We start from the raw sequence: 15,209 nt of genomic DNA, 5'->3' as shown, positions 1-15,209 counted from the left end.
GCGGGTCCATGGTCTGTGTTTTGGTTCACCAGGCGACAGAACCTCCCCTGATGAAGCATGTTCAAGTAGCACGCCGGCATTCTAATCGTCGGGACGTCAATGTCCCGTTTTGAAGCTGCGTTAAGTAAATGAAGTATTTCCGCTCATCAATTTGAGCGAGGACCGAGGAGGACCGAGCAGCCACTGGAGCCTCCACCTGTGAGCCTCTCTCCCCTGATAGCCTGAAGCCAGACAAGGAGCTGGTGAGACAAGACTTAAGACATTTTGTGCATTATATCATTTGAATTTGATATTTACCCGCCTTCTATTTTGATCTTTCCACTTGCTATTTTACTCTGAGCCTGTGCCTGTGGGACGTAATCTAAAACTACGCGCCCAAGGATTCATCGTTTTTGAATCTTTTAATTATTGTGGGTCATAATCATTTGTTTTGACAAATTGTGCTCCTTTGTGATTCCGCTGCAGAGTGCTGATTACTTCGTCTTTTTAGGATTTTATCATCTTATCATCAGCTTCGTTTTAACATACTTCCTTGAGTCCTGTTTTTCACCTCTTCTCCTTTCTGGTTCCATGGCTGGTGGCGGTCAGACACTGAGGTGTCTGGTGCGGTGGAGTCACTTTCATAGTGTTTGCTTTTGTTTGTGGTCGTGCACTTGGTAAGTTGGGATGTTTTTATTTGGGCTATAGTGGGTTTATATTTTTTATTTGCTTTATTATATCTGATTGATTACCACACTTGTTAGACCCTCCGTTCACCACTTATCCTAGTGTTGTGGGAGTCTGCTTTTCTATTTTCAATCTTCCTTTCCAGCTTGACTCAGCCTTTGATTCTTTCAAATCAAACCACTCTGTTAATGGGACTTTGACCCACACTAACCAATTTATTAACCACCTTTATAACCACCTTATTTTTATACCTGCACATGTTTGTGTAAGTGCAAAAGAGGTGTTCCCCTACCTGTGAAATGGGGTGGTGTAGTCAAGCTTGCCACAAATTTATTCGGGCGTCTGTGTGTTGTGAAAGATTTTGAAATAATGAGAATCAATCTCCCGCCAACTGTTTTCTTTTTGATGATCCGTCACTGGATAGCTGAGAGCTCGCTAACAGTGCAAGCTTATAGAGCCGACTGGTTTTTCTCCTCCGACTCTGAAATCATGGCAAGCAGCTCACAACTCCGTGGCGTGGCTTCCTGTTTCTCTCAAAATGGAGAGTCCATCAATTGGCATCTGTTCGAATTTTTGCTTAATGCAGCCTTCATCTCTTACTTTCCAGTAGGTTTGCAGGGAAGATGCTGGAATCACAGCTGGGGTGCGAAAGAGAGTGAATGTTCCCGTTACGCACGGTGTTTTCCTTCGTTCCATAAGGAAATGGAGTGGCGCGGGGACGCACAGCAGAGTGCAGATCTCGGGCTCCCACGATGGTGCGCGTCGGGTCGCCAGTGATCTTCGCTCTGCTGTGCGCACATCGCGGACACGTTCCTCATGAATATGCATATCCTGCCCAGACAATCCACTACCTCGATGCCCATTCACCCTTATATTAAAATAAACACACCTGATAAAAAGGGCACCACCATCAGGCAAAGGGGCAGGCGCTCGACACCCTCTGCCCCCCACCTCTGCACGTGCCTGGAACCCGTTATGTTCCTTTGCCATCGCCGGAGGCCTGATATCACACGATTCGTCCTTGAACACAACAATGTTCCAGACCTGATTCGCTGAAAAACTATTTTGTCATGTTTGAAAGCGCAACTTGACTGAAGTCAGGTGTTAAAAGAAGTAAGAGATAGGGGAAGGGAGTTGGTTGAGGGGCGGTGGGTGGGTACGGGACACAGACTGATGATGTGGAAAGAAAGAAAATGAAGTAATGAATGAAGAGGAACGTCACATGGCAGCAGAAGATTAAGAGACACAATCGAGAGCGAGACGGCGTGGCTGGTGGAGTTGAATGATGCCGTTGTATGTCAAAAGTAGCAGCCCCGACAAAGCGATCCGCGCACACTGTTGATCTGGAGCCCGAGAGTCGGAGAAGATTAGTGATTCTGAGGACGAGCGAGAATCAAAGGCGAAGGGAGAACAATTGGTCAACAGTAAAGTGGAAGGAGAGAAATACAAGACCCTCAATACAGGGAAAAGAGAGAGGCTCAAACGCGATGAAGAGGAAGAAAGAGGAGAGACGGATTGAGAGTAAAACGTTCACGGTCGGCGTGGAGGAACAGGGTGTCAGAGTCGGTAAAAGAAGGGATCGAGTCAGATCAGAGCATCTCGTGGGAACAACCCCCGATAGGGTTCCCACGAGGTTCCCACGAGGTGACTCAGAGCCGGGGGTTCAATAGGATATTTCCTCCCGTGCCGTGAATGAAGGTAATTTCATTTATTCTCTTGATTTTCTGTTGCTTGGCAATGTCTATTCAAGCTAGTTTTGTTTTATATTTTGTTTTATTTCCTTAAATCTTTGTCAGTGGATTTGGGATGCAGTCCAGTTTTATGTTTTTTTGTATTAACTGGGGAAGTGATGTAGTTGTGTGACGTTACAATGTCAGCCGGACAATATCGTAACAGATTTTCAAATGGTTTACAGCTTAATGTAAGGGAAGAGAACACTGGAAAACACCATGCAGGAGCAACACATCGCTGGACCAATGTAACTCGGTCAGGGCGGCCCTACCTGTCCCACGCGACGGACCACTAAACAACCTCCGACCAAGACACTGGGTGGTAATCTGCGACTTATGGAGAAAAAAAGCTAGAACTCTGCCCGATTCCTCGGCCCGTTCTAAATCTACCCACTGCAGCTGCAATTAATGTATCGAAATGATCACCTCGCCAACAAGAGAAGATGGGTCACGTCTGTATGATCGCCTTGCTCATCGAGCACCGTCCCTCAGCGGGAATTACAGTAATTATGACACCGGACCAAGAAGACGTTTGTGATGTTTGTCGTGTTTAATCGTTTATTTTGTCTTGTCATACTGAAGGTGTTTGTTCCATTATAACCAACGTCTACCTCTCCGATGGTTCCCGCCGGTGCCTACAGCGTGCCGGCATTGGGACGCCCACGCCCCATCGACATCCCAGGTGCAATCTGCGTGCCAGAACAGTGTGTTTTTATTTTAGCTGTAGGCCATTTTATTTTTTCCTCCATTTCCTTATGGAACGAAACAAGCGTAATTGAGACCCTTTATCCGTCGTCCCCCATCAACTATATTGCTGTCAGGCAAAATAATTGGAAATATATATTTGCACATTGGAAAAGCCTCTGTTTGCTTTTGTAACACACACCCATACCAAGACACTACACACCATTCGTGTCTTCTATTCCTAAGAAAGAAGCGACAATAAATGGGGGGAGAGAGACGTGACATGCCAAAAGACCTTGATGGTGAGTCTCATTAACCCCCAGTCCAGAGAGAGACAGGAGTTGGAGCTGATGAGAGACGCGGGAGGAAAAGACTCAGAGAAAGGAAAAGAGAGAGAGATGTGAGTAATTAAGCAGCCTGATGATCCATCCACACAGAATTTGGGATTAGTGAGTCACTCAATAAATTGGTTCTCATAGAGAGTGTTTTCTTTTATTGTCTATGGCAGCCAACACAAGCCATAATTTGGCTTGGCAAACGGGACATCTCTGTTGATCTGGCTGTCCACCTGGTTGTATATATATACACACACACACACACACACACATATATATATATATATATATATACAAACAAATAACAAAAAATTTACGATATTTAAATATGTTATTATTATTATTATTATTATTATTATTATTATTATCATTATTATTATTATTATTGTTATATATTTAGATAGTAAAAAAAAAAATATATATATATATAGATATTTTTTTTCTATCTAAATATATAACAATAATAATAATAATAATATTAATAATAATTATAATAATAATAATAATAATATATTTAAATATAATACATTTTTGTTATATGTGTGTGTATATATATATATATATTTATATATATATATATATATAGGCTCTGGCGGGATGAGTTGGGGCCAGAGGTTCCAAAGGCGGCGTACCTGTTTAGTGACAATCTCTCTCTAGGCCAGAGCACGGATGTGGCAGGGCTTCAGCGTCGCTTCTCTGATGTTTTCTCCTCACTGCTAGGCCTCACTTCCTTATACACCACCATGTGGAAACGACCCCGGGGGTGAAGGTGGGCTCTCAGCCACATCACCTGCCTGAACATAAACCCAAAATCATGCAAGCGGAATTTGAGGTCATGCTGGACATGGCGGTGATAGAGTCCACGAGTGACTGGTCTACCCTGGTGGGTACTTGTGGGTAACCCCGATGGGTCCGACAGGTTCTGCATAGACTACCAAAACCTTAACGCGGTGTCAAAGTTCAACACCTACCTAATGCCCCAGGTCGATGAACTTCTCGATCGCTTAGGTACAGCTTGTTTTTTCATGACACTGGATTTAACCAAGGGCTACTGGCAGATTTCATTGTCGTGTTTGGGTTGTACCACGTTCTCACACTTCCATTCGCGTTGTTTGGTGCCCAAGCCACCTTTCAGAGACTCATGGGCTGTGTCCTGAGTCCGCACGTAGCATACGCCATGGCCTACCTAGAAGACGTAATTATTTATAGGGACACCTGGGAGGGGCATATGCAGCAAGTGGGTGCAGTGAATGAGTCCCTGAGGTGGGTGGGGCTCACCGCCAACCCAACAAAGTGTGTTGTGGGGCGAAGGGAGGTACGCTGACTGGGGTACCACTTGGGTGGTCCGAGGCCTCCAAGTCCTGGTCCAACCCTAGCTTAATAGAACACACCGAGACCCAAGACCAAGAAGGAGGTGAAGCAGTTCTTGGGGCTGGTCGGCTACTATAGGAGGTACCCGACTTTTTGGGGCTGACCAGCCCCTTGACTGATTTAACTCGAAAGTGTGCTCCAGATCTGTTCCAGTGGTCAGAGAAATGCCAGCAGGCGTTTGCAAAGGTAAAGTCAGCTCTCTGTGGGAAGTCAGTGCTGTTTGACCCTAACTTCTCTCTCCCTCTCTGTCTGCAGTACGACACGTTTGACATCTGACCCTCTCCTCCTTGCAAAAACTGCCAAAGAGTCCACCCGAATGAAGAGCATCTCGGAACGGCTCCCGAGAGGGCGGCGAAACCCGTCCCAAAGGTCGAAGGTTTGTCCAAGTTGGAGGCTCTGTTCAGCCACCTGCTGTGCAACCTGCCACGCCCCAAGCCGCAGGAAGACGATTGGCTGCTGAGGAAGGAGGAAGAGGAGGATGAGGATGAGAGTACGGCTGATAATACAGCGCAGACAAATATATAGAGAACTAAAGGGGAAAAAAATACAGAAAAGCAAAAAAGGTGAGCGCGCGTGTGAGCCACTCAGCGCGTCCTCAGCGAGTCTGGGGAACGGGGATTGGGGGGGAGGGGTTAAAGGTGAGGAAAGAGAAGACAAGTGAAGAACTGAGAGAGAAGGGAGAAGGAAAGGATTCGGTGAAGATGGGACCATCAGAGATTGATCTTGGTTTTATTTCCAAAACCTGAAGATTGTTGGATTCCTTCCCTTCCGGACCATGCTGACAACAGCTACACTGAGCTTAAGGCTTACCCTTGCCTAGAAAAGGTGGTAAAAATGAGGTGGAGTGTCAGGGTGGAATTGTTGTTGAAATACTCGCTATCGTGAACTTCACTCAATACGGTTTTAGATAGAGACTTCATCCCTTGCTCTTAACCGCTGCACAGAATTTGTACAATATCTGGCGCCATGACAACTCACTAGCAGATAAACGTATTAACAAGGGCTTGCACGGTACGACATTTTAAAGACTTAAATGAGAAGATGACAAGAGTCATCCTGCCTGTGTGCTAATCGGTGCCAGAGTTTGTGCCAGACTGACGAGACAATCTGTGAATTTACAATGGATTTTAATAATATGTCTGTGCACACCACACAATTTTAACTTTCCTTGGCTTTTCTACTGCATAATTGATGACCGCAGTTTAACATTTCTCGCTGCTTAGAAAGAGAGTGAATCAAAGGAAAAGCGAGAATAAGGCATTAACAAAGGTGTAAGAAGAGAAATGCAAGACCATCAATACGGGGGAAAGAGACGTAATGAAGAGGAATAAAGAGGATAGACAAATTGAGAGTAAAACATACACGGTCAGCGTTGGAAGAAGAGCGGCTCAGGGTCCGTAAAAGAAGGGATCGAGAGAGTCAGATGCTGTCAAGAGAGCATCTCGCATGCTCTCTTGACAGCAATTCCTGTCAGGGCTTGTTCCCGCGAGGTGCTCAGAGCCGGGGGTTCAATAGTTCATTCCCTCCCGTTGCTGCCTCTTCGACGAGTCTCTTCACCCCACAGCCTCAGAAGAGACAGTAGAGAGAAATGAGAAGATGAAGGGCGTATTATCTTAAATGAGCAATTCAAAACTCAAATTCAGCTGTTTGGATCTGGCAGCGAAAAAGCGCTATAGCCGTGAACGACCCGAACGAACAGGAAAAAGTGAGATGAATAGCTTGTTCTGAATGCTTACTCAGTGGAACCTTTCAAGTCAAACCAAACCAGTTGAGGCCCTGCTAAGCCCCCTCCATAGGAAAAAAGAAAAAACTCCATTAGAACCCTGTGAGATGAGTGTCGGTCTTGATGCTGGATTGGCAAACAATCCGTTCGCGGCAAACAGATCTTTTTAATGACACCGCAAGTCTGGAGTCACGCCAAAGAGTGGGCCGAGCGAGACAATCCTTGACTTACCGAGGACTACAAGATCCACTACTTTAGGACTTAAAGGACTACATTAAAGCATCCACAGTTGCCTTATTCTGCCAAGATAAATCATTTTGACCGTTTTAAATGATTCCTTTGAGAATACCGTCTACAACTCAGAACTGAATCCACTCTTCTGACTCGTTCATCATTCGGCATTCCCCGTGTGTTGCACCAACTGAAACAAAATGGTGCAAGTCTTTTCACTGAGTGACTCTTCAAGAAAAAAAAGAGTCAAACCCTTCATCACTAGTTGAGGTGAGAGTGCGATACCGCTCAAGGAATGGCACTGAACCAAGGATGGAGAATCTGGGTTTCAGAAAAAGAAAATTCCACCCTAGGATTTTGAGTCAACCATGTGGATTGGCAAATTAGCATCAACCCGGAGACCCATCATCCCAGAGTTTAACCTGCCCAAAAGTTAGTATGTTGACTGGCCAAAATGTGGAACTTCGTCATCTTAGATCCGCATAAACATAATGTGGAGATCTATTCCTTACAAAGGTTTCTGTGTAAGCATGGGTATGCAGAGGCTCACAAACAGGTACACCATAAATGTACCTGCGACCAGTATGGACTAAGTGGTGATCAAAAATGTGCCCGAATACAGAAGCGTAAAAATGGCAGCGCTAACAAAGGATATACTGTAGTAATCGTGTAATGTTTGAGGTTCAACTGCCTCAAGATGTTCAAAGGTACTTTTTTGTTCCATTTTCATACCTCATGACAGTTATCAATCTTAACCTCAACACTGCCCTCACATAGCTGGCTTTGCAGAATTGTCAATGCAGGATTGAAAAAGTCGCCGTCTCGTACTTTTTCTTTGTGTCATATCTAACTAAGTTGTAGCCAAAGTTTTCATGTCACATTTCCTCACCGTGGTATTATCTGGATAAAGTTTGCAGGAACTACTGTACAAGGATACAGTAAGCAGGCAAAGATTACGTTGCACTACGGAATTTTGTCAGCAAAGTTGATATTGTTTTTTGATGAAAGGGTTAAAAGCTTTTGAATGTTGTAAACAGAGCTTCTACTTTGGAAACATTGATGCATGTCTATTCCGAGTGAGGGTCTTTTATCCCACGGAAATAAGAGAATAACCAATTCCTCTACAGTTCTTGAGTCCATCAAGTATGTCCCTCTGAACTGTTTGCTGGGTATTTAGGTTGCACTTTATATTGGCAATATCATCTTTAATTCATATTCCTGTTAATTATTTATATTGAAATAAAAATGCATTCCATTTCATTTTGAATGCATTTTAATCCAACTATAATGGCTGCCAGGCAGAAAAATTGGAAATATATATTTGCACATTGGTATAATCACGAGTCGAGGGCTTAATCAATTACAGCGCTCCGTCGATCTGATAAGGACTGCAAGATCAATAACGTCTCATGGGGGTTGTGCCGGGTGGTCTGTTTACCTTTAGCCGCGGGGCAGAGCGACACGGGTTAATGCAACCTGGAAAAGCCTCCGTTTGATTTTGAAACACACACGCACGCACACACGCACGGGCGCGCACACACACACACACACACCAACACACACACACACACACACACACACACACACACACACACACACACACAACACACACACAGACAAACAAACACTACACACCATTCGTATCTTCCATTCCTGAGGAAGAGGCGAAGAGAAATGCGGGAGAGGGACGTGATATGCCACCAGACCTTGATGGTGAGTCTCATTCACCCCCAGTCCAGAGGGTCCAGAGAGAGAGAGGAGTTGGAGCTGATGGGAGATGCGGGAGGAAAAGACTCAGAGAGAGGAAAAAGAGAGAGAGAGATGTGAGTAATCAAGCAGCCTGATGATCCATCCACACAGAATTTAGGATTAGCGAGTCGCTCAATAATAGATTGGTTCTCTCTATGGGAGCGTTTCATTCTTTTATTGTCTATGGCAGACGACGCAAGCCATAGTTCTCATGTCTATTCCAATAGACCAGGGCTAATCTGCGTCTGTGTGGCTGACGTATGTAAATGTCTACTGGACCCAATCTCCGGCTCGTCATTCTGGCTGTGTTTCTTTGTGTGTCAAAAGCTCTCGTTTTTGATGTGATGAAGTTAAGTTATGGGGGGGGGCGTGAATCTTTTTCAAAGCTTTCCCTCCATTCGTTCCCTCCATACGGCTGTAGCCGTTCAGATGTTATGATTACGTTAATTCTTATGATAACTAACTCACTAATTATATTTACAGAGTGCAAATGAGATACAGGAAGGATCCATGTTTTGGGCCAAGTACCGTACCCTGAGTATTTAAAAATAAGCTTTAATAGATGCAACCAGCGAGCCGGCTAGGAATGCAACTCTTCCATTTTTTAAATCTGGGTTCCCCCTGACGTTGCCCACGGCGACGAACCGACCGAGGTTGTGCGGTGCCCGGCGGCGTGCGTGTTGCACTCGCTGTGAACGCCGAATGTCTTCCTCTTTCAGCGGCGGCATGTGGAGAAGTAGTCTGGGCCGCTCCACCCGCTCGCCGTGTCTGGTCCTGGCCGGTCTGTCCCTGGCTCTGCACCTCCTTCTGGCCCTCTTCTGTCTCTCTGTTCTGCGGAGGGCCTGCGTCCTCCCCTTGTCCTCTTCCTCCTCTGTTCCTGGTCAATCCGCTCGCCGCTCATACTCCTCGTCGTCGACCTCGTCTGCCGCCTTTGCCTCTTCGTCTTCGCACAAGCTGCTGAAGAGTCCCCCCGTCGAAGAGCATCTCGAAACGGCCCCAGAGAGGGCGGCGAAACCCGTCCCAAAGGTCAAAGGTGGGTCCAAGTTGGAGGCTCTGTTCAGCCACCCGCTGTACAACCTGCCACGCCCCGAGCCGCAGGAAGACGATCGGCTGCTGAGGCTGAAGAGCCACCAGGGCGGACGTGGCGCGGAAGACGAGGAGGACGAGGACGAGGACAAGAGTGCGGCTGATGACAACGAATGGTGAGTTCAGTTTAGTCTGCTTTATTTTATTTGACAGAAACAGGAACAGTAAATTGAGACGAAATGCCCACTGTGCCTGGCTTCCCCAGAGGAAGGACAAGTCAGGATGGGTCAAAAGCAAAGATCTCATTTGACTACTGGTACCAAAGCGGCTCCCCTTGGCTAGGGAAGCCGTTTAGCAGCCTCTCTTACAGCATAGCTTTTATACAAATGATGTACCTCTTATAAAATGGCATTCTGGATTAAACTGCAGCAAAGGTAGCATTAACTTTTAAGGGTGCCTGGGCTGTACCCCTGTAGGCCTCTAACGCTCTGCTAATGAAACAGAGGTGCGGTACAATGGCATGGTTAATGGATGAACGGCCTCCCATTTTCAATTTGGCCGGTCACATTCCTCGTCCTCTCCGACAGGCAGAGCAGCAGCGAGGAGGCCGGCTATGACAGCGCCGAGTGGACGAGCGACGCGGGCACCCACCCTCCGTGGCTGCGGCTCCACCTGGCCATCACCCGCTGGGAGCTGTACGACCGGAGAGACCCCGCACTGGCCGAGCTCAGTCACTACCTGGCCACGCAGCGTGTCCTCAACGCCGGTGAGTCTGGGGAATGGGGATTGTGGCGGGGGTAAAAGGTGAGGAAAGAGACCGAACAAGTGAAGAACTGAGAGAGAAGGGAGGAGGAGGGCATTCTGGGAAGACGGGGCCATCAGGGATTGGTCTCGTTGCTCCTTCGCTTTTCTGAACTTCGCCCAATGCGGTTTTAGATAACGGCTCCATTCCTCGCTCTTAAATGCCACACAGAATTTGTGACTTGACAGCTCACTAGCAGATGAGCATAAATACTTGCTAGCAAGGGCCACCACATTACCATATTTAAACAAACGATTGCCAGAAGCTTCAACGGGACAACAGTGTCAGACTGTCTGCATGCTGACAAACTCAAACAGCGCTCAAACTAGCAGGCGTTCGGAGCAGTAATGTTCGTCGGCGCCAGAGTCTGTGACGGTCTGACGAGGCAATCTGTGAATTTACAATGGGCTGTAATAATCCGTCTGTGCACACCGCACTATTTTAACTTTCCTCGGCTTCTCGGCTGCATAAATTCCTGGCCGCACCTCCACATTTCTCCTTGCTGCTATGTGCCGTGCCAGGGGTTCGCGATCGATAGCGCCGCTTTTTCTCCACAAGAACTCACTCTTGTCTTCCCGTGCACTTAACTCAGCAGCGGCGTGTGGTTGTCATGGAATTTTTGGGGTAGACCCAGGCCTGCAGAGCTAGTCGCAGGTGTCCCGTGTCTATTCCCAGCTCAGCAGGATTGAAGTCACACCCATATTTCATATGCTGCCAAACTACAGTAAGACAATGCGTCCTCGAGCTAGAGCATAGGTGCCCAACTTGTTTATACATAACAATAACAAAACATTTATTCTTGTGGGAGTCTCACAATTTGTTTTTTTTTATAAAATGTGAGGTGATGGGCTTAATCACACATGAATTTTGCCAGTAACGGTCAAGAAAGAAATATACAATTTAACAACCTTACTATAAAAGGCGCAATCAGTGACATCTCTAAAGGCAGCTACTTCTACATCTGACGTCCATCCACAAAGTTGATGTTCGTCCTCCACGACGCTTCTCAGCCTTCAGAGGGGGCAGGTCTTGCAACGGCAGTCGTTTTTGCTCGCTGAACGTTCGTCCGTGCTCGCCCGAACTTTACCTTTCACCTCTGTTGGGAAAGCAGGGTTCAGTTGCAGCTCTGTGGCTCCTCCTTCTCGCCGGGTGTCCTGGGAAGAACTGTTCTGAGGGCGGTTCCTTGTGATCCGGCATCCTGAAAGAAAACTTCAAATCAGAAAAAAGAAACTTGTGAGTTATGTTTGCTGATTTTTCCCAGCTGCGTGTCATCTTTATGTGCCCATTAAGTCAACCCCGGCTGGCGACAGTGTCTAGGAAAGTAGAGGAAGAAAGGAGAGACGGGGAGAGCAAAGGATGACAGACAGAGTTGGCTTCAGGCTTTTCCCCCACGAGGATGCAAAGCCCTCTGGGTTGACGGATCGAGAGGGAAGGGGCGGGGGAGGTTTGTTGCTCCCTTGTTTCGTTCAATTGCTGTTCCACTCTCACGCAGAGCAGGGGGAAAGTGATTGTAACAGCTCTGAGAGCTTTCAATGGAAAAACCTGCACTGCATTGTACAGTGTTCACACTGTACGGTATGAAGCCCCTTCGAAACGCTTCACGATTCAGCTTTATCGTGGGTCACCATTGTTGCTTAGGGTTTGAGAAAACTCTGACTTTGGAAGTAGATAAAGGCCTTTGAGACGTCTCAACGAAACACGTAGAGCAGAAATAGCGACCCCAGCCTCTCCGATCGGAAGGTTGTGGGGTTTTGGTGCGGGGGTCTCCGCAAGCGCCCTCTTCTCCTCCGCACCACGGTTCCAGTGGATGATTGGACAATGATCACATGTCATTTCTGAGTTTTCGGCTCGCTCCTTTCGCTGGGTTTCCCGGGCTCCGCTGCTGATTCCTCCTGGCGGGTTGGACAGCCAACAAAGGCATATTTAATGAGCTAGAATATACAGTAGGAGTGATGAGCTTGAATCCCCTCATTGGATAGAGGAGTGGAGCCCAACAAAAGGATGCAGGGGAGATAGAGGGAGCGCAGCAACGCAGATTTTACCCACATTGTATTAGTAACTTGTTTTATTACTGTGTTACTGCTAAAAAGTAATGTAACCCTTAATTTATGTAATGCGTTACCCCCAACACTGTTCATGTAAAAAAACACACACACACACACACACACACACACACACACTGGCACATTTAAGATGCACATTTTAGGATTTTAGAGCACTGGTGGTGACACGGCAAAACGTCTTGAAGACGCTGCGAAGGCAAACAGGGGAGTCGAGACGCAAGTTCTTTGGAGCCGCCTTCCTCCGTGAGGGTATGTTTTTTTCTCCCCCTTTTCCTGTGCGATCAAAGATTGAATGTTCCCGGCAAATACGACCGGGGTTTGCCAAGTAGACAGAGGCACGCGCAGAGCAGCCGCAACGCGGTTTTTTTGGAAGGTCTGCTGCACTTTTTCCCATCCCTCTTCCCCATCCCTCTTCGCCATCCTGGTTAGTGTGTGAGAACACATCTTTGCGCTAATCCTCGGGAAATAGCGGATAATTGCGTCTTGGCTGGAGACATGAACCTTCAACAGCACAGATAAATTCCAAACAAGAGGGGGAAAAAAGCAATTCCCCCTGGGCGAGGGCGGGAAAAAAAGGAAAAATGTCCTCGCCAGTGTTTAACATTCAAATCATACACACACACACACATACGCACACACACACACACACACACACACACACACACACACACACACATTGTCTACAAATGTCAAAACCGAGAGTGAAGTTATTATAATTCCAAACAGAGGGCCGGCAAAATAACTGATTGCGTGTTTCGTAACAAGTCAAGAGGCATATCGTGGAAGCTCACCACTCTTCATGCTTGCAGGATTTTGCTGCTCTGGGGTGATGAGATCTAATCCTCCCACCAGCTTCGCATTATCTCGATCACCAACCCACCCGGACACCGGCCCACACACACACACACACACACACACACACACACACACACACACACACACACACACACACACACACACACACACACACACACACACACACTCACACACACAAGCCTGTGTTTGACTTCTCCCACCGACACCCCCTCCGTTGCTGTTGAAAGTCCACCACCACACGTTGAATAATGAATCGAGATCTGTGTCGAGTGCTGGGGATTAGGCCTACATTAATCTTCCACACAAACAAGATTCCATTATTCCAAATCAACCGCCGTGCAATCCACCGTGCAGGGACGTAAATGTTTACAAGCATGGATCTGTTGTTTAAAGGTAATGAAAATACGGAAATACCGGTACGCAGATTTAAAAAAATATATATATATATTTCCAGCACCGTGCCAAAGAATGACCTGGTCTTCAAGGAAATCAATCCATGCATCATAAACTGATATTCCATAATGATTCCTCGATACAACAGCTTTATTTCAGCACATATGGACACTCGGACTCTTGGGGAATTAAATTCTTGAAACTTGAAAAAGGGAATCCTTTTTCAGAGTGAATTTACTTAATCCCAAATCCTACAGACGAGATTATTTCCCATTAGACGAAGGAATTGTACAACCAGGTGCAGTGGCTGAACTATGTTAGATTGCCACCTTGTGGTCAGACGACTGCATGGCATGTAACTCCACAGCCATGTATATTATATTATATTATATTATATTATATTATATTATATTATATTATATTATATTATATTATATTACATTATCATACAGTGTATTATATTATGTAAACATTGTATTTGATAGGAATGTTCCCTGTGTGTATGTTTCTGTTTCTTTTAGTCCAGAAGACAGGTGGTACCCAGCTCAAGCTGCTCATGTCGTTCCCCAACTACGGACAGGCTCTGCTCAAACCAATGAAGTAATATTGTCCGATAGAACTTACACCAGAACATCTATATTTACAGGTTTCTACTGACTCTACAGTACTCACAAATTGGCAAACGTTATGTGTTGTTTCAGTCGACAAGTCAGGTCCATCGTGTGCTTTACAATGAAGCCTTATTCAGAAAGATTATAATGTAATTACAGTAAATAATATGCTTCTATATTATTGCATATTATAGCATAGAGCATTATAATCATTATGATGTCTGTCAGCTACTGTGTGTGTGTGTGTGTGTGTGTGTGTGTGTGTGTGTGTGTGTGTGTGTGTGTGTGTGTGTGTGTGTGTGTGTGTGTGTGTGTGTGTGTGAGTATACAGACAGACCAGAGACACCGAGACGAACAGCAACCTCTTCTACTTCTCGGACTTTGAAAGACACAACGCCGAGATCGCTGCCTTTCACCTAGACAGGTGCATATGGGTCAGAATTAGCAAATTAAAGTGGTAATCCATGTTAAAAAAAAATCCCATATTTTATATCAATCCCCTAATCATATTTGGCAATTTGTAAGAAACAGACCCTCAGTCAGTGTATTTGCATTGCCTGTGGTCTTCTATATGCCGTTCGTGGTCTGCCACCAACTATCAGTCTGGACCGGCTAAGTGTGGGAGAAAAAAAAAAAAGCTATCACCAGAAGACAAACTTTGGAGAAAAGAAAGTGAGCAGATGTCGGGGAAAAAAACCCAAAACATAATATGGTTTAAAATGGAATTCTGGGAATTTTAGTGTAATCCACCCAACACGGACAGTCTTGTGGATCGCCATTTTAACATGTGTAACATGTGATTCATGTGATTCTGCCGTGCTGTCTCTCTCACGCTACCTTTCATCCTTCATCTCATCTCTCTCTCTCGCTCTCTCTCTCGCTCTCTCTCTCTCTCTCTCTCTCTCTCTCTCTCTCTCTCTCTCTCTTTCTCTGTCTCTCTCCCTTTGGCGGCGTCCCAGGGTCCTGGGTTTCCACCGGATCCCTCCGGTGGTTGGCCGATTCATTAACG

At 46.1% G+C, this 15,209-nt stretch overlaps 1 protein-coding gene across 1 annotated transcript in view; it reads left to right on the top strand.

Moving 5' to 3' along the window:
* Nucleotides 1-9,215: 9,215 nt before the first annotated feature.
* Nucleotides 9,216-15,209, top strand: part of LOC307236970 (extracellular serine/threonine protein kinase FAM20C-like) — a gene marked incomplete at both ends in the record, with an annotated part of 9,102 nt that continues 3,108 nt past the window's right edge. Inside the window, 5 exons of the mRNA XM_080009565.1 lie at nt 9,216-9,691; nt 10,103-10,281; nt 14,111-14,189; nt 14,532-14,624; nt 15,160-15,209. The exon at nt 15,160-15,209 is cut by the window's right edge and continues 66 nt beyond it. Of these exons, the coding sequence (XP_079865691.1) occupies nt 9,216-9,691; nt 10,103-10,281; nt 14,111-14,189; nt 14,532-14,624; nt 15,160-15,209 (877 nt within the window). The remainder of the gene's footprint in view (nt 9,692-10,102; nt 10,282-14,110; nt 14,190-14,531; nt 14,625-15,159) is intronic.

The sequence above is a fragment of the Zeus faber genome (genome assembly GCF_960531495.2).
Source record: "Zeus faber genome assembly, chromosome: 11".
In the NCBI taxonomy this organism is placed as follows: domain Eukaryota; kingdom Metazoa; phylum Chordata; class Actinopteri; order Zeiformes; family Zeidae; genus Zeus; species Zeus faber.
This window is presented reverse-complemented; position numbering and strand designations above follow the sequence as displayed.